At 44.9% G+C, this 18229-nt stretch overlaps 1 protein-coding gene across 1 annotated transcript in view; it reads right to left on the bottom strand.

The window, feature by feature from the left end:
• WDR36 (WD repeat domain 36) overlaps window positions 1–18229 on the bottom strand; it is a 51583-nt gene that overhangs the window by 28896 nt on the left and 4458 nt on the right. Inside the window, exons 3-8 of the mRNA XM_077347764.1 lie at window positions 17795–17895; window positions 14932–15049; window positions 14697–14829; window positions 12730–12784; window positions 11658–11790; window positions 147–322 (exon numbers count right to left, since the gene is read on the bottom strand). Coding sequence (XP_077203879.1) covers window positions 147–322; window positions 11658–11790; window positions 12730–12784; window positions 14697–14829; window positions 14932–15049; window positions 17795–17895 — 716 coding nt within the window. The remainder of the gene's footprint in view (window positions 1–146; window positions 323–11657; window positions 11791–12729; window positions 12785–14696; window positions 14830–14931; window positions 15050–17794; window positions 17896–18229) is intronic.

Below are 18229 nucleotides of genomic sequence, written 5' to 3'. Positions count from 1 at the left end.
TTATTGTAAACTGCCATGAGCCAGCTTGATCTGGAAGTGGCAGTCAATAAAAATAAAAATTAAAAAATAAGTATGCAAGAATCAAACTAATCAGTGGGTTAAATGAATTCTGAAAAGAAATAAAAATCAGCAACAGAGTGACTTACCCTTATAGCGTTATCAGAACCATTAGTTATAAGCAGTGGCTCTCCTTGGACAAAGGACAGACCAGCAATTGCTGAAGCATGTGCATTTCTCATCTGGCCCAGAAGTTTCTTCTGGTCTAGGTCCCACAACCCAATATGCCCAACAGGACTTCCAGCGGCCATAACTGCATGCCCATCTGATTACATGAGGAAGAGAACAAAAAGCAAAGCAATCTGTGTAAAACTCCCATATTGAACTAAAACACATCAGATTAAAACTTCAATACAGACATATAACAGTTATTCACCACTAGAAAAAGAAAGCCTATTGTAGTAGATAAATACAGAAAAGGAAAATTAAGTAAAGCTTCCAAAAACAAGAGTCACAGTGACTTTTAAACCAGATTACTAACTTATTTAAACCAGCATGTGACAAATGATGACTTGCCGTCATTTTCATAGAGTTGGTTATCATACATTCTAAAAACAAGATGGCGACGAGGACGGACACCGGAGCTTTTGCTCTGCCCGTCCCTGGCTTTTTTTAGCTAGGGAGAGGGAATTATTCCCTCCCCCTTCGTTTTTATTCTGCAACTTAGGGAGCCTATTACTATCTAGGCACCCAGTGGACATTACTAACTCGGACTGCGAGAAATAGGCAAGGAGAAGGGGAGATCAGCTGACTGTATTCCAGGCCTTCCAGGCCTTCCAGGACACAGAGACCACGGGCTTGCGTCTTTATTCCCCGGCCGACTAACATCATTGCTGGGAGACTCTGGCGTGGACCGTGGGAGAGTGCTATCAACCCGTCTGGAAGAGATATTGGGCCGGTTCCTGGAGGCAAATTACACCACCAAGGTATTACAGTGCCCTCCTCCCCCCTATTTCTTCTTGCCGGTTCCCTCCCGGGGAAAGTTTTATGACGCCCGGACAGAATGAGGAATGTAAACTCACCTCCTTCGATCTTGAAGAGAGTCTATGGAGCTCTGAGAGAGACGGTCTCCCTGCAAGGGGCTCATGAGAGCTTCGGAAATAACTTTGCCCAGTGCCTGAAGTGGGAGTTACTCCAACCCGGCAGCGCCGGGCAGAGGCACAGCGTTCAGAGCACTGGGTCAGCAGGGAGAAAAGACAAAGAACATCGGACTGCTCAACTTGATCCTGGGACGGAAGGAATTTTTGGCGGCGATTTGGAGGGGAAAAGGAGTGAGCCGCGACAGCTGAGACAAAGGGGGACCTTGAATTTACCATCCTCCCCCTTTAAGATCCTTCGGCTGGCTGGAACTGAGTCTCTTCTGCCTGAACTGGTAGATTGCCAGAGTTCAGCTTGCTGCGTCATAGACCGAGAGGAACTGAGGAAGAACTTGTTCCTTGGCGCCCTCTTGTGGCGACAAAGATTCTTCTGGGATAAAGAAGAACTAGTACAGCCAAAAAATCTGATAGCTGTTGTTGGAGCTGTGGGAGATGCTGGGAGAAAATTATTAGGGCGGCTGGAGTGGCCTTAAGTGGAGTTGTGGGGGAGAGGGGAAGCTAGAGAGCCCCGAAAGGCGGGATCTGGCAGATCCTCTCCTCTGTGAGGTTAGACCAGCTGTTAGGTGTCAGGTTGGGTTGGGTGGGCTAGGGGGGATTTTTGTAGGGGGCTGTGTAGGGAGGGTGAGGTTAGGGTGGGTTAGGGAGGGAACTGGTAGCAGCTAGGTTAAATTAGATTAGTTAGATTGGTTAGGGCCAGTGAGAGGGAGGAGCTACAGCCGCTCTACCCAAAGTATTGCAGTAATTAGATAAGGTTGGGGCCAATATACAGGGCACTACTGGACGTGGCTAGACATGGCATGGTCTGCCAGACAGGAACGACAGAGTGGGCATGGAAGGGGAGAGGGGGTTATAACCCAACCTGGGAGAATTATTCCAGCACTTCTGGGCCAAGGGAGGTATGGCGGTGGGAGGAGGTTCAATAATAGGGGGAGAGCGGCACACGCAGGTCCAGAAAGGCCCCGACCGTGGAAACACGGTAGGTGGCCTGGTCGATGTGCTCGCTGTCCTTCAAACCTCCGTCCCATCCCCAAATCTGTAGGAGAGAGGGCTAGGGCGGAGCCGGTGCTGATGCTATGCAACGCCAGGTCGATCAAGAACAAATCCTCAACCCTGCGGGACTATTTCGCAGGGCATGGGGTAGACCTGGCGTGCATCACCGAGAGCTGGGTGCGCGAAGGTGAAACAGTCGCCCTTAAAGATCTTGCGCCACCCGGCTTCTCGGTCCTCCATCAGCCCCGGCTCCATGGTAGGGGGGGTGGGGTGGCGATCCTAGTCCGGGACAGCTATGCCTTCAGGGCTCTCCCAGCACCATCGATTCCAGGAGTTGAATGTGTCGGCCTGACGTGGGAATCGGTCGAGAACGTGGCCATCTGGGCGGTGTACCGTTCACCCACTGCCCCGCCCGATGCCCTGCTGGGCCTGCTGGAGGCGGCGGCCGCCTGGACATTGCAGTTCCCCAAATTATTAATTTTGGGGGACTTTAATGTCCATGCGGATTCGTCGGCTCCAGGACTTGGCCTGGACCTGGTGTCGGCCATGGCGACACTGGGGTTCTCGCAATTTGTTGCTGGTCCCACTCATCAGGCTGGCCACACCCTGGATCTGATCTTTGGTGCTGGTGTTGAGATCGATCTGGTGGCTAACAACATCGTTCCGTGGTCTGACCACCATACCCTGAAGGCTCGCCTACGGATGCCACCCCTCCCCTGTTTGGGTGACGGACGCATTTTAGTCCGCCCACGGAGACTTATGGAATCCGAAGGATTCCTGAATGCTCTGCGGGACCCGATGCCCTCCGGTGTCTCGTTGGAGGCCTTGGTGGAGGACTGGCAGTCCCGCCTGTTGGCCGCCATTGACGAGATAGCTCCTGAGCGCCCTCTCCGCCCTCGCCTCAAGCAGGCCCCGTGGTTTACCGCGGAGCTTCGGGAGAGGAAGAGGGAGGTGAGACGGCTAGAGCGAGTGTGGCGGAAGACCCGCGACGAAGCTACAAGAACATCTCATCGCACGCTTATGAGGGCGTATGAGATGGCGGTGAAAGCGGCAAAGTGTGACTACTTTGCTGCGGAAATCGCGTTCGCTAGCTCTCGCCCAGCCCAATTATTTAGGATAGTTCGGACCCTTACTGCCCTCGAAGGAGGGCATCAAAATAGTAGTCAATTGGAACTAGGCTGCGAGGCTTTTGCGAGCTATTTTGCGGATAAGATCTTGTCGCTCCGTCGTGACCTTACTGCCACAGTTGATACAGTTCGTGAACTAGAAGCTCCGTGGCCGTTACGGGGGATCAGGTTTGATGGCTTCAGGCGGCTCTCTTTATCCGAAGTGGACAAATTGCTAGGGTCGGTGAGGGCGACCACTTGCCCCCTTGATCCCTGTCCGTCGTGGTTGCTTAAGATCAGCGACCCACGGATAGGTGTTCCCCTGAGGGAGATTATAAACCTCTCCCTTACATCGGGAGAATTCCCTCAGCGGCTCAAGGAGGCAGTGGTTCGCCCTCTTCTGAAAAAACCATCGCTGAATCCGCGGGACCCCGCCAGCTACCGCCCGGTATCGCATCTTGCATTCCTGGGCAAGGTGGTTGAGAGGGCCGCCGCGGACCAGCTCCTAGCATTTTTGGAGGAAACTTCGGCCCTTGATCCATACCAGTCTGGCTTCCGTCCTGGCCATGGGGTGGAGACTGTGCTGGTCGCCCTGACAGATGATCTCCGGCGCCAGCTGGACCGGGGCGGGTCGGCCATTCTCGTGCTATTAGACCTGTCAGCCGCATTTGATGTGGTTGACCACGAGCTCTTGGTTCACCGCCTCGCTGATACTGGGATTGGAAGGGTGGCTCTTAAATGGCTATCCTCCTTTCTAGAGAACAGATCACAGAGGGTCGCTGTGGGGGAGGAGTTATCCGACTCCTTCGCACTCCCATGTGGGGTGCCACAGGGAGCGGTGCTCTCCCCCACGTTATTTAACATCTATATGCGTCCCCTGGCTCAGCTGGTACGGAGTTATGGGCTTGGGTGTCACCAGTACGCTGATGATACCCAGCTCTATCTCTTGATGGATGGCCGGCCAGATCTCCCCCCAGAAAAATTCGCCAGTTGTTTGGAAGCAGTGGCTGGATGGATCAGGAAGAGCCGCCTGAAACTCAACCCCTCTAAGACGGAGGTCCTTTGGCTAGGCCGAAGGGAGCAGGAACAGGAAGCGCGTCTTCCCTGCCTGGACGGGGTACAATTGTCATCTGTGCCCCAAGCCAGGAATTTGGGAGTGATTCTGGATGCCTCACTTTCCATGGAGGCCCAGGTCACTAAGGTAGCCCGGACGGCGTTTCTCCATCTACGCCAAGCTCGGCTACTAGCGCCCTACCTGCCCCCGGAATACCTGGCCACTGTGATCCATGCAACGGTTACTTCTAGATTAGACTTCTGTAACTCGCTCTACGCGGGCCTACCCTTGTCTCTAACCCGGAAGTTACAGCTGGTACAGAATGCAGCTGCACGGGTCCTCACTAAATCATCTTGGAGGTCCCATGTTCAGCCTCTGCTGAAGCAGCTGCACTGGTTGCCAGTTTGTTTCCGGATCAGGTTCAAGGTTTTGGTACTAACCTTTAAGACTAGATAAGATAAGATACATTTATTTGTATATAGCCATAGGCCTTTACAAAATATAAAATACAAATTTACAAACAGTAAAATAGAATAAAAGGAACTGTATAAAAATATAAAATTTAAGACCAAAAAACTGAAACAGCATACAAAGTGCAAGAGTGTTAAGAGGCTGCCTTAGTGGTTGTAACATTGGCCCTTATTTTCCTTGCAGCCAAGGCAAATAGGGCGGTTTTATATGTTACATCATCAACCTGGTCAGATAAAAGATAGATTATCTTTTCAGCAACGGAGTGAAGGTTAGAACCCCGTAAGGTCTCATTGAGGAATTTGGCTCTGGGTTGGGCATAAAGTAAGCAGTCAAAGATGTAGTGGGGTAAATCCTCCAGAGCTTGTGCACCACAAATACAGAAACGCTGGTTTTTTGGCGTACAGCTAAATCGACCCGCCAGTACCTCTGTAGGCATCGTTTCGAATCGAAGTGATGTAAAAGCTACTCTGAGATTATGGTTACTGATTTTCATTAGATAAGAGGATCTACGATGGTCATATTTAAACCGCTTAAACCATGTTACTGTCTTAATTTCCAAAATTTGCATTCTGTCTAACTGGGCATCACTTTTGAAGATCCAGTCTCTAAGGTGAGAGTTATTAGCTGAAGGATTTAGGAGGTCATCGGGGATGGAGTAGCGTGCAATAAGGCTATTAATAAGGCAATGCCGTGCTGGATCCTTAGATAACATTATATTAAAGGACTGATGACTAAATTTGTTTATGTTGGCTAACCTGAGGTTTTGTTGGCTAACCTGTTTTAAAATTGCCAAATGTACTCGGGCACTAAGAGAAGGCAGACCTGTTTCTGCCCTCATCAGAACAGCCGGAGTTCCCCTAGGTAGGGCTAGAATTCGCCTTAAGAATATATTTTGAACAGATTCTAGCCTAGGTATGAAGTTTTCCTTCCATCCCCAGACCTCTACTCCATACAAAAGATGGGGGATAACCTTGCACTTGTATAATTTGAGGGCTGGATTGATGAGGAAGCCTCCTGTTGTATAATAAAACTTCAGAATAGTGCCCACTAGGCGTGTTGCAGAGGCTCTAATGGTGTCCAGATGAAGTTTCCAATTCAACCTCTCACTAAATGTGATACCCAGATATTTAAATGAGTTGCACTGGCTAACAGAATTTCCAGATATGCTCCAAGAGAACTTTTTGGCCCTTTTTCTAAAGACCATTACTTTTGTCTTATCGTAGTTTATTTTAAGACCTTCTTCTTTACAATAAGCACCAAGTTGTTGTAGTAGTCTTTGCATCCCAATTTTTGTGAGGGAAATTAGGGCCATGTCATCTGCATAGAGTAAAATAGATATTTTTTGACCTCCTAGTATGGGAGAAACAAATTGTGGGCCAGAGAGTCTTTCTACAATGTTGTTAATGAATAAATTAAACAGCAGGGGAGCCAACACACATCCCTGCTTGACGCCCTTGCATGTTGAAATTTTGTTGGTTAGGGAGCCAGAAATTCCCACTCTAATTTGAGCATAAGTGTCAAAGTGCAACTCCCGCAGCAGAAATAGGAGCCGCCTATCAATGTTCAAGTCTGCTAATTTTTGCCATAGGCGCTGCCTGTCTATAGAATCAAAAGCTGCGGCCAAGTCAACGAATGCAACGTACAACACTTTCTTAGGGCCATTTATCCCTGAATAGACCAGTTGCTGAAGTATCTGACATTGGTCAATAGTACTAAAGCCCTTTCTGAATCCAGCTTGATGTGGGTATAAAATATGATTTTCATCTGCCCATTCCTCCAGCTTAATCAGTAAGTACTTACTGTACAGTTTTGCTGCTATGTCTAACAAACTAATAGGCCTATAGTTATTTGGAGCTGATTTGTCCCCTTTTTTGTAAATGGGCACAACAATGCTAAGTTTCCATCCAGGGGGGATTTGGCCTGTATTGTTAATTTGCGAGAAGGTTTTTGCTAATATAGGAGACCACCATGATGGAAAGGCTTTATAAAGATCTGTAGGGATCAGATCTTCCCCTGGGGACTTACCAGATGTCAGTGAGGAGATCAGGCCTTTGATTTCAGCCTCTGAAACTGTGGGCCAAACTGGGAGATCTGTTAGATCAGGAGGGATATGTTGTAAATGTGACATGGCTGTTGGGGGTGAAGCCAAATGGGCTCCAAAGACCTTGCTAAAATGCAGGGCCCAATCTTTAGCTGGTATTTGAGCCTCCAGATGATGGGACCAGGTGTTTAAACTATTGGAGACTAGTGCCCAAAAACGTGAGTCATTTTTCTCAGAAACCGCCCGATCTAATTCTTTCCATAAGGATTTGGCATGTTCGAGCTTTTTTTGTTTAATTAATTTTTTGTATTGTGATCTTAAATACAAAAGTTGGGGCATCCAGAACTCATTAGTATTTCTCCTTGCTTTCCTCATGGTGTGGGTTATATATTTTTTGAGAGTTTTACACTCTTGGTCAAACCAGCCATTATTTGAATATGGTGAAAGTTTGATTGGTCTGTTATTAACAAGAAATGGCTTTAGGAGAGTAGTAATAGCTTCCCAGATTTGGATAGCATCATTATCTGACTGAAGGATAGCATGCCTCAAAGATTCTGTTTCTGGGTTTGCAAAAAATTGGGAGAATTTGGATTGAAGCTGATCAGACCATTTGAGTCTCCTAGAACATGGTAAACCTGCTAATTCAGAAACTGGTTTCAAGATTTTACTGCCAGTAGTTTTAAGTGTTAGTCTCAGTGGGCAGTGGTCACTTAACAAGCTATCAACAACCTCAAACTTGGCTACTAGGTTAAGTAAATCAGATGAGACTGTGATGTAATCAATCGTGCTAGCTCGATAAGTTGATAGGTAAGTATAAGCACCTCCTGATATATCCAAGCTGGTACCATGCAAAATGTGTAGATTGGCCAAAGAGAGCAGTTTTAAAAGTTTGAGGCCAAATTTGTTGACAATCCTGTCCTTTGAGGAACGATCCGAGAGATAGGCATGGGTGGCTATTTGAGTACTCTTATTACCTCCTACATCAACTGCCCCAGAGCCTATTCTTGCATTGAAATCACCACCCATTATAATATAGGAATTTGGATAGTGAAGGAGCAAGGATTCTATGGTATCAGCCAGGGAGTCCCAGAGATCGTCTCCTTGGCTCTTACTACTATTAGGTGGAATGTATACATTAATACATATTAATCTTCTGGGGAAAAGTCCCTTAACTAATAGGACCTGGAAGTTATTGTACTGACTATTTTCTAAGATTAAAACATCAACCGTTAAATCAACTGAAACAAAGGTAACCAGGCCTCCACGCCCCCGTCCCTTTGTATGTATCTTGGTTGCTGGGACTGAGAAGGCCTTGTAGCCCTGAATAGAAAGGAAATCCTGTTCCTGGATCCATGTTTCCTGCAGGAGAATAATGTCATGAATTTGCAAAAACTTTAAAAAATCAGTGTCGTGGAGCTTGTTCTTCCACCCCCCAATATTCCAGGACAAACACTTTAATTGTCAGGGCTCATTTGTGATCTTATTCAGATCTCCCTCCGGATCCAGGACTACACAGCCATTATTACATGATGGTGCAAGTGTAGTGCTTTCCTCTCTCGGTTTTTTGGATTTTTCATTGGGCAGAGTGCCCTCTAAGATCTCCCGATTGGTGCTGGTAGTGGGTTCGTTTTGCTTCCCTCTACTTGTTAAAATTGAGGTTGGGATCAGCGGCTGAGATGACCCAGATGTACTTGCTGGCGGTACATTGTTTTGATGAGGAGATTCTGTGCTTTGTGAGTGCATGCCTTTTGAAGTACTCAAAAGCTTAAGCCTTAGATGTTCCAATCTGGTAGTGATCTCTTTTTGCTCTGTAGGTGGAAGATCAGAGTAGGAGTTCAATAGGTCTTCTTCTATTGTGTTTTCAGGTTCAAAATGAGTTGGATCCAAGCATGGTTGAGTGGGTAGATCAGTCCACTGTATCAAATCTTGCTGGCGAGCATCCGTTGATGGTTCTTCAGAGTGACTACCCAATTTCATCAGGGGATTAGTATGCTGCTTCGGCAATAAAGGTTTTAGAATAGTGTTTTCAAAAATGCGAACTGGGAAAATACCTTTTGAGCGAAGAAATAACTTCTTACGGAGTAGTAGGGAAGGAAACCTGGGGCTATGAAATTCCAATAAGATTCTTTGCATTTGATTCAGATTGTAGAGAGGCTGTACTTGAACTAAGTCAAGTGAAGAAGTATTCACACCGAGGATATTACTTAGATGACGTATCACCAGTTGTTTTGTCTTCCAAGGAATGAGATGGTCTCCATACTTGCAAACAACCAGACAAACTTTGCATGGCAGAAGCTTAAGTTGGTAATTTAAACTCTCCTCCGAAGACTGTAGATGTGTGCTAGCCTTTTTAGACTCTCCATTATTTGTAACAAATGGCTTCTTGTCAAAATTAAGTATTTTGGGAGGTTGATTACATACCTCTTTCCCACTGAAGCCTAGGTTGGGGCCGAAGTGTTGTGCAAACAATTGTGTCATATTGTCAATCTTATCCTCAATAAGCTTTATTCTTTCAAATAAGGCGTTCACAGTTTTGGCAGTCAGATGTGAGAGTTCACTTAGGATGTTATCGGAGGTTCTGCAATTGGCTTCAGCCTGGCCTTCTAACAGCCAAGCAGTTGAGTCATCTCCCTCTTTTCTTTCTTCTTCACACTGAGTCTTGATTATACAATTTTCCATTGGAGCAAATCGGTTTGAGGTTGAGGCAGCATATTTTGAGATACCACTTGCCATAATAAAATCGTCTATCTTTGTCTGCTTGCTGGCAGGGGGTGGGGTAATATCGCCATCACCTTCACGCACCCTCTTACTCACCCTTTTGCCACCTCCCATTGCAAAAGTCCTAAAGCTCACAAGTGCTTAAAGCTCACAAGTGAGAGGCTGTTATTGTCACAAATAGGCAATGAAAGGAACAGTCAGGAGGACAGGATATTCAAATAAACAAATGATGTTCAGGGGAGAAGAGAGACATAAAAGCTCGCTGCAGTCCCGTCCACTGAGCTTATTAGTGTTAAGGCGTGTTGAAGCAAAACAAACTGATTACAGCAGACAAGGAAGAATTCCAGGCAGGAAAAAAAAGAAACAAGAGTTGCTAACTATAGATAATTGGCTTCTTATCTTCAGTATAGTTAACTCCCCCGGTGAGCTCCAAGGTAAAGACTCTCTTAGTTGACGGCACTCTGTTCTCGAAACACAGCAGAATTTAAGTATAAATGAGTCCTACCAGGTGTTTAGAGTTCCAAGCTCGGATGTAAAGACTCAGGGTAAATCAGGTGGCACCAACGATAATACAAGCAACTCAAACAAGCTCCAGGAGTTAATTAGAAAAGAAAATGCGTAGGAGAGCCTCTAGAAACGCTGCTACTGCTCCGTCGCCATCTTGGGACCTTTAAGACTATACGCGGCTTGGGTCCTGCATACTTGAGGGACCGCCTATCTCCTTATGCCCCCCGCAGGGCACTTCGCTCTGCGGGTAAGAATCTGCTGATGATCCCAGGACCCCGGGAGGCACGCCTGGCCTCGACAAGGGCCAGGGCCTTTTCGGTCCTGGCCCCTACCTGGTGGAATGAGCTCCCTGAAGAGCTGCGGGCCCTGTCGGAGCTCTCTGAGTTCCGCAGAGCCTGCAAAACGGAGCTCTTCCGCCAGGCGTTTGTCTAAGGCCGGGTGATGGCCCGGGGCTAAGATTGGACCCCTCTCCCCGGAGGGGGGAGGCCAGTACTAAACTGACCCGGTTCCCCAGAGTGTTCCATCCTATGCCCAATTATCCTCCGTTCCCTTCTGCTCATCCAGTGGGCCTGTACGGGAATAGTTTTAATCGCCATCATTGTGACTTAGTCATTGTTTTAATGGGGTTTTAATGGGGTTTTAATGGGGAATTTTAATGGTTAATATATTGTATTTGTATTAAAATGTTGTGAACCGCCGCGAGCCGGTTTCCGAGAGCGGCGGTCATACAAATCAAATAAATAATAATAATAATAATAATTTTCTGTGAAGTACAGCTAGTGTGATGGCCGCTGCACTCATTTTGTATACTTTGGTATACATTACACTTTTGCAATAAAATGGTCAATCTGCATTTTACAGGGCTGAATGACACAGATCCATTCCTATAATGCGGCACTTTCCTCTGTTGCAGGGGTAGTCAATCTGCATTCGCTGGCAGGGGGCTCCTGGGAATTGTAGTCCATGGACATCTGGAGGGCCGCAGTTTGACTACCCCTGCTCTATTGCAAGGCCCTTATATTGATCCAACAAAATCTTTCACTGGCACAGGGTGTGGCTCAGTACTAAAGTACTTGCTTTGCATACAGGAAGTCCCTAGTCCAATGGTTGGCATTCTCCAGCTCAAGGACTTGGAAGTGGCTGATGTGAACAAATCTGGAGAGCCATTGCCAGTCGGAGAAGATAATACCCACATGGAAAGAGGAGTGCAGTGGCTCAGTAGAAGGCAACTTCACATGCACTGTGACAGAAAAGCCTCTCTCCCAATAACAGGGGAAGGTTCCTTGTGCTGCTGGAAAACCTCACTGTTTGCTGAATGGATTGGTGGGATCTATTTTCTCTTTCTCTCCTCTGTTTGCCTATATTCTGCTGAGGAGACCCCATTACAGGCATGAAGCAGACCCTATTCAACAAAAACTTACACTTTAATTAATCTGTTAGTCTTTCAGGCACCCATGACTTTTAAAATTCTCACTCCCAAAAACTAACAAGATTGTGCCAGTCATGTTTAATTTATTATATTACATACAGTTATACTCCAGTTTGAAATTCACTGAACCTGAGATCTCACTTGGAATCTTTTCTCAATTATCTTCAAAGTAAATGCTGAAGTTTACCTGTGCGGAAAGATATTGCTGTTATGGGACCCCAGTCTTGTTGAAATTTCATCAGTATTTCATCAAACTTGATATTGTGCACTATGATGTGACCAGACACTAGACCTACAGCAACAACATCCACTGCTGGAGCCTTCAAAGAAAGTGAATACATTTACATGTTAATAGTGGAGACATGACATCAATAGATCCTTTTGACATGTCTTGGCACTCTAGAGTTACACAGAAACATGGTAATTTATTCAACGGAAATTTGCTTAGGAAACATTCCCAGAGGAACACCTGTGATTGAATGGATTGAAAACTTAGGTATTAGTATTTAGGGGGATTGCCCTGTCTGCCTACATAACCATCTACATAACTTTATATGCTTCCTGTGGGTAGATCTGCCATATGATAAATAATAATAAACATTTACATTATAAAAAGCCTTACATCTAGTCAGTACTACTGACTGTCAAGACTTGTTCATTATCTGTACTGTGTATGTACAGGATTACAGTACTGTTAGGATTAAGATTTATGAATTATAGTCTAACTGTTTATATTCACATATATTGTGCTCCTGAGAATCCCACTGAATTGCTAAGGAACCTGGCTGAAGAAAACATTGATTCAAACTGCAGTTTCAGTTTATAATCTTTCAACAATGTATGTTTGCACATTACTTTTAGGCAGAAACTTCACAAATGTTTCAAACTGACTCCTTTCATTTATTTCTCAGCAAACAAACCTCCTACAGCATAACACAACAGCTACCAAACAGGAGAACACAGACATGAACATTGATTTTACCAGCATCAGCTGCAGTGATATCAAAAGATTATGACTAACTCCCTGTACTTCTGTACATCTTGACATGCTAACTGTCCAAAATCCTGGGGATATGAAATGGCTGCAGTTTCCTTCACCCGGATAACTGCTTACAACTCTAAGGGAAATGTATAGTCCTGTAGGATTACACCTATTAGATTTCCATGAGAAATGTGTTCATTAAAATAAAGCACTGCAGAAGTTTATTAAATGCAACTGTTGCTCTGTCTTCACCAACATGCATGACAGACTTACTTACTTGTTCAAGGACTGTCACTCCTGCACTCCATCCTGGAAATGTATATAAGAGCTTGCTACAAACAAGGGAAAAAACGTTAGATGCTCAAAGGTATAAAAATGACTCTAAAATAAAACAATGTAAATATTAGAGGAAATATCATATACAGAATAAGTCCTGAGGAAACTTATGGACCTGAGGAGTTATGAGTCCAAGCAACCATGAAACCAGGGTGCATTTTCTAATATCTTCTCCCCTTATAGCTGCCATCCACAGTTTCTTGGTCTTGGGTACTGAGATGCAAACTAAAGTGGCAGAGTCCCTTGGAAATGCCTATCTCCTCCCAATACAGAGCCTCTGAGATAAATTCACTAGGGGGTCCATGAGTCTTAGCTCATCTTGCACTGAGTGGAGATCATTTCCTTGGGGTCAAAACCAGTCATCTGATCTTACTCTCTGTGATTTGATGACATCCTAAAGGCATGCTTCTTGACAGAAGTACTACCTACAGACCAACTAGGTTAATGTATTTAAAAGAAGTTGGCTTGAAACTTTTAACTAAAGAACTCCAAACTCAAAAACTTAACAAAGTTAGGTGGTAAACAAACAAAAACCCAAACAAAACAAAACAACAACAACAACTGGAAAGTTCCTTCCAAAGAAGGAACAACAATTCTGCAACTAAAGGGAAGAGATACTCTTGATAAGGTACTCTTCCTACTAGAGAGGGAAGCTGGTGTTTATACTTTGCTTTTCACTACCAAAAGAGTCTTGAAGAGGCTTACAATCGCTTTCCTTCCTCTCCTTGCAACAGACACCCTGTGAGGTAGGTGGGGCTGAGAGCTCTGACAGAACTACTCTGCAAGAATAACCCTAAGAGAAGTCACTAGCCCAAGGTCACCCAACTGGTTGCATGCGGAGGAGCGAGGAATCAAACCCAGCTCTGCAGATTAGAAGTCACCACTCTTAACCACTACACTAAGATAACAATGACAGGCATGAACAAACTGTATGGCCCAAGCCCTTCCATCTCACAACAGTTTGTTTAAGGACCAGATGCACACCAGAGAAGCTGATGTCCTCAAGTTTGCCATGAAGTCAGGCAGCCATTTTTGCAGTGCAAGTTCCCATTAGGGAAGTCCTTTTAACAGTGCTGCTTGTGCGGGGCACTGTTTGGGATCCTAAAAATGTCCCAGGGGGAAAAAGCAGAAGCCTCAGCTCCCCCTGCACTGTGGTTGTCCTGACAAGAATCAGCCCCTGCTGCACTGTTAAAACAAGGCTCCCATTCACTCTACAAAATGCTGGTGGGTCCTCAAAGCAAACCCAAGGACACAGTCTCATCTGGTTTGGGCATGAGGGGAGGCTTTAGAAGCTTTACAATTATTTTTCTGACAACATTTCAATCTGGCTACCATGTATAGTAGATGAGCTGTATTAGAATAATCATGAACTACTAGGACTGCCTATGCACACTGGCACATCCCCAAACTGTCACTGATCATTGCTCTGTTCACAGTTACATACCGTGAAAACCCACTGGCTTAAAAAGGAAACTTATACACAACAGTAGCAGTGCTTAAAACAAATTCTTATATCAGAATTTCTATGGACTCAGAAACACGAACAGAGTTAAGAAACTCCAGCACAATTTCTTTCAAGCAATGTAACATGTTATAGCTTTATCTATGCATCTATTAATTAGTTAACAGTTTCAGACAGTTTGTAAATAAAATAAAAATACCACAAATTGCTACGAGATACTTTTTGAAGGTATTTTGAAAACCTGAGTTTACTTTATGGTGACAAATAATGTGTTTTGGCAGAAAGGTTAAGTTGCTGCCAGAATCATGCATCATTCTCCCCAACAGTATAATCTAAACCAGTGGCACTTTGCATCACTCAATTCCAAATTTTAAAGCCGAGAAGAATAAATAACTGCTAACTGGGTCAATCTGCAATTGATTGAGAAAAAGAAGAGTAGTTCTTACTTGGATTTTATATTCCATAATTGGAGAGGTCCTTGCTCACTGCCAAGAAGAATTTTATTTAAATAAGTACTTGGGTGCATAATAGCAGAAACTGTAAAAACAGTCTTGTCAAAATTCAGCTGCAAGTATTCTTCTGCATAACAAAAGAAGAACATTAGTTCCACAAACATCATACATATATTTGCTTTACTCCCCTGCTCAAACTTTTATTGCCTTTACAAGAACTGAGTCTTACCTTCTGATTGTACATCCCAAATAATAAGAACGTTATCACGATCCACAGAGATGACATGGTCCCCAAAGGGTAGCACAAGATGAATGTCTGCGTCATGTCCTTTATAAGTATGAACCACCTATAATTATAAGTACAACAGCTTAAAGAAATTGTTGGCCAAGATTGAATATGCAGAGAGAGGGAGCATCAGGCTGCTTAAAGAATAAAACAGTTGTTTCTCTTCATAAATAAAACTATGTGTAGAAAAGGGAGAGAAGAGAACTAACTAACTTAGCTGTTGTCTGCACTCATTCTTATGTTCAACTGCTGTTCTGGAAGCAACAGGGAGGAAGTATACTAAAAAAAAATCAGGAAGCCTCTAAAGAGCCAGTTAGGACCATTTGAAAATAATCAAGAATTTCCTAAACTATCTATGCTAAATACATATTTCCTCTAATGCCACTTGCAGGGCACTATATTCTGCTCAATCATGCATGCTGCAGATCTTGCATATTACAACAGAAATAAGTGATACAATCCAGTGCAGAGTCACAAGATTCCGCTTATCCACACTGTGGACATTTCAATTATTTTCTACAATTTCTAACTTAAACCAGATGTCAACTATAGAAGCAAAAATGTGTGTTTGCTCCCAAACCTGCTTTCCCAAGAGGAGAAGCAATAAGACAATGCCACTTGATTTAGGGCTATTCTGAACTCTGAGAATGTGCTATATAGTGGTTCCCAAACGTTTGGGGCTGCCGTCCCTTTTGGTCCCAGGCTGCATCCCAAGCACCTTTCCCCACACACATACAAGCATGCACCTCTTTCCTGGTGTAAGATCTACTGCAAATTCAAAACATACTATCTTGTCTACACCTTTTTTTGTTGTCATGCAGCAGACATAAATTTGTCTGGAAAATATATGTATGTTCTTTGTAAAAGTCATTTGTAAAAGTCACTTTGGATCCTCACTGGGGGGAAAGGCAGATGGGAGAGGGAGACAGAGAGGGGCAAGTAATGGATAATACTATGGCCAGGAGCAAGCAGAAGAAGGCTTTTCTAGCTTCTCAGAGGTGGAGAGTTTTGGGGAAGGGTTGCTAACCGTGAATTAAGAAATTCCTGGAGATCTGGGGTGAAGCCTGGGAAGGACAGAGTCCAAGGAGGGGGAGGAGCTCATCAGGAATTTGATTCCACCCAGTCCACCTTCTGAAGCTGTTATTTTCTTCAGGAAGCTAAGTAGGGTTGGCCCTGGTCCACACTGAGATGGGAGACGACAAAGGAAGTCCAGGGTTGTTACTACCCAGAGGTAGGCAATGGAAAGCCTCTTGCTCTTGGGCAAACCTCTTCGGATGCCTCTTGCTAGGGCAAATGCAGCCACAGCAAGAAGAGTCAGACTGCTGTCCCCCACTGCCCCCAAATTTCTCACCGCCCCCCCCCCCGGATCCTTCCACTGCCCCCAAGGATCTCCCTATGCTAAGCACTTCTGGGGGACTGCATGTCTGTAAGGGCAAGCCTCCACCCAGTTTTATGCAGGCTGATTAGAAGAATCTATTGTATCACTCTAAACTCCAGAAGTGAACAGGGTATTTTTGAGCTTCTCCTGGTCCTGGCACTACCATAAAGAAAAAAAACCCACATTTCTACCAAGATTTAATCCAAATTAAAATGAGACTTTTGAACTCTTCTGTACACTGATAAAATTGCAAGTAAGTTGATAGCATAGCCAACACAACTGCTCTTCAACTTTAAGTCCCTTCCAAGTAGTTATGTGTACACACAACTCAAATAACGTTGCTATTACACTAGCATATTTCAGACTTTTGATGGTACAGAAGTCAAATCAATAAATAAACCTTTGGACTGGGGTACGAATACAATATAGATGTAAGAAAAGTAAACAAACATTTCCATCCTCACAATATAAAACCATGTACACATAAGTGGCATGTCTTCCCAACTAATGTTGGCATGGCAGGGCAAATCACCTGATATCTGGATATTTTTCGCTAGCTACTAGGCAACAGAACTATCTTCCACCCAAACCCAGTGTAAATCAATGAAGATTCTTTACTAGAGTGAATTCAACCCAGCCGTTGGTTTTGATTGACAGGGAGGAATACCCTGGTGTCTTTCTGTACATCATGATCTATTTTCAGGTGTACCTTGTACCTCAAAGGCCCATTATGCACGGCCGCCGAAACAGCGATTTCGGGTCACGTGGAAAACGCGGAGGGGGAAGACGCGACGCATACCGGTTATGCACGGGGCGGGGCGCGACGGCGGCAAAACCCAGAGTAACCGATTATGCACGCGCCGATCCGGGCGCCGCTTCTGGTTGCGCCCCGCTCACCCGGAAGCTGCGCTTTCTTCCGCGTTTCACTGATGCGGCTTTTTCGGCGGCATGCACCGAAGCTGCAGCCGGTTGCAGCCGGCTCCGTGCGTTATCCGTGATTTTAGTCGCCGCCATTCCACCCCGAATGTGCGCTAAAACCCCCGTGCATAATGGGTCAAAGGGGTGATACATTTTGAGAACCAATGATCTGAAGTATCATCATTAGCTCTGGAATGCATCTCAAAAGCATTATTTTCAAGTCATTTGAACCAGCCTCCCCAATCATTTTAGAAATAACTATACTTTGTCTTCCAAAATCACATTTAATAACCATTAAGCTCAGACTGTGCACAAACACATGTTGCTGCTGGGCTGTTGCGTGTGACATCTCCCACTCCTCTTCCTTTATGGCACAAAGATTTCCCTAATGCTAGTCACACTTGATACACAAATGCAACTCAAATATTTACACCTTAACCTGAACACAGCTGATTTAAAAATTTTAGGATCAGATATCTCATTGTATATTATCAAACAAATGACACAAACCTCTTTGTTCCGAGCAAAAGCATAGAGAAGACTGCTACATGATGCAAATACCAACATTCTGTCAGCTGCCAAATATGCAATATCCTGTGGCAAAGCATTGCCTAGGGAATAAGGGGACAAAACACAATAAGCTGAGATAGATGCCAGATGGTTAATAGAGATATTATTCTGTATTGTATCCCTCAAATATACAACAGCTGAACTGGATAAAGTCTGCTAAATGTTAGGAGTAGGTGCCTTCCTTGAACATTGGTTTGGAGGCTCTGAACTGAATCACAGAATCATAGAATTGGAAGGGGCCATACTGGCCATCCAGCCGCTGGTGGCGAGATGTCATGGGTCCCCCTCAGATTCTCCTTCCTGCCTCCCCATGGTGGCTACCCACCCCCATGGTGCCTAGGCCAGGGCTCGCTTCCCCTATTCACCCAGCTCTTG

The sequence above is a fragment of the Paroedura picta genome, chromosome 7, assembly GCF_049243985.1.
Source record: "Paroedura picta isolate Pp20150507F chromosome 7, Ppicta_v3.0, whole genome shotgun sequence".
NCBI classification, from domain to species: Eukaryota; Metazoa; Chordata; class Lepidosauria; order Squamata; family Gekkonidae; genus Paroedura; species Paroedura picta.
The sequence above is the reverse complement of the archived record's forward strand: the minus strand, read 5'-3'. Positions and strand labels throughout refer to the sequence as shown.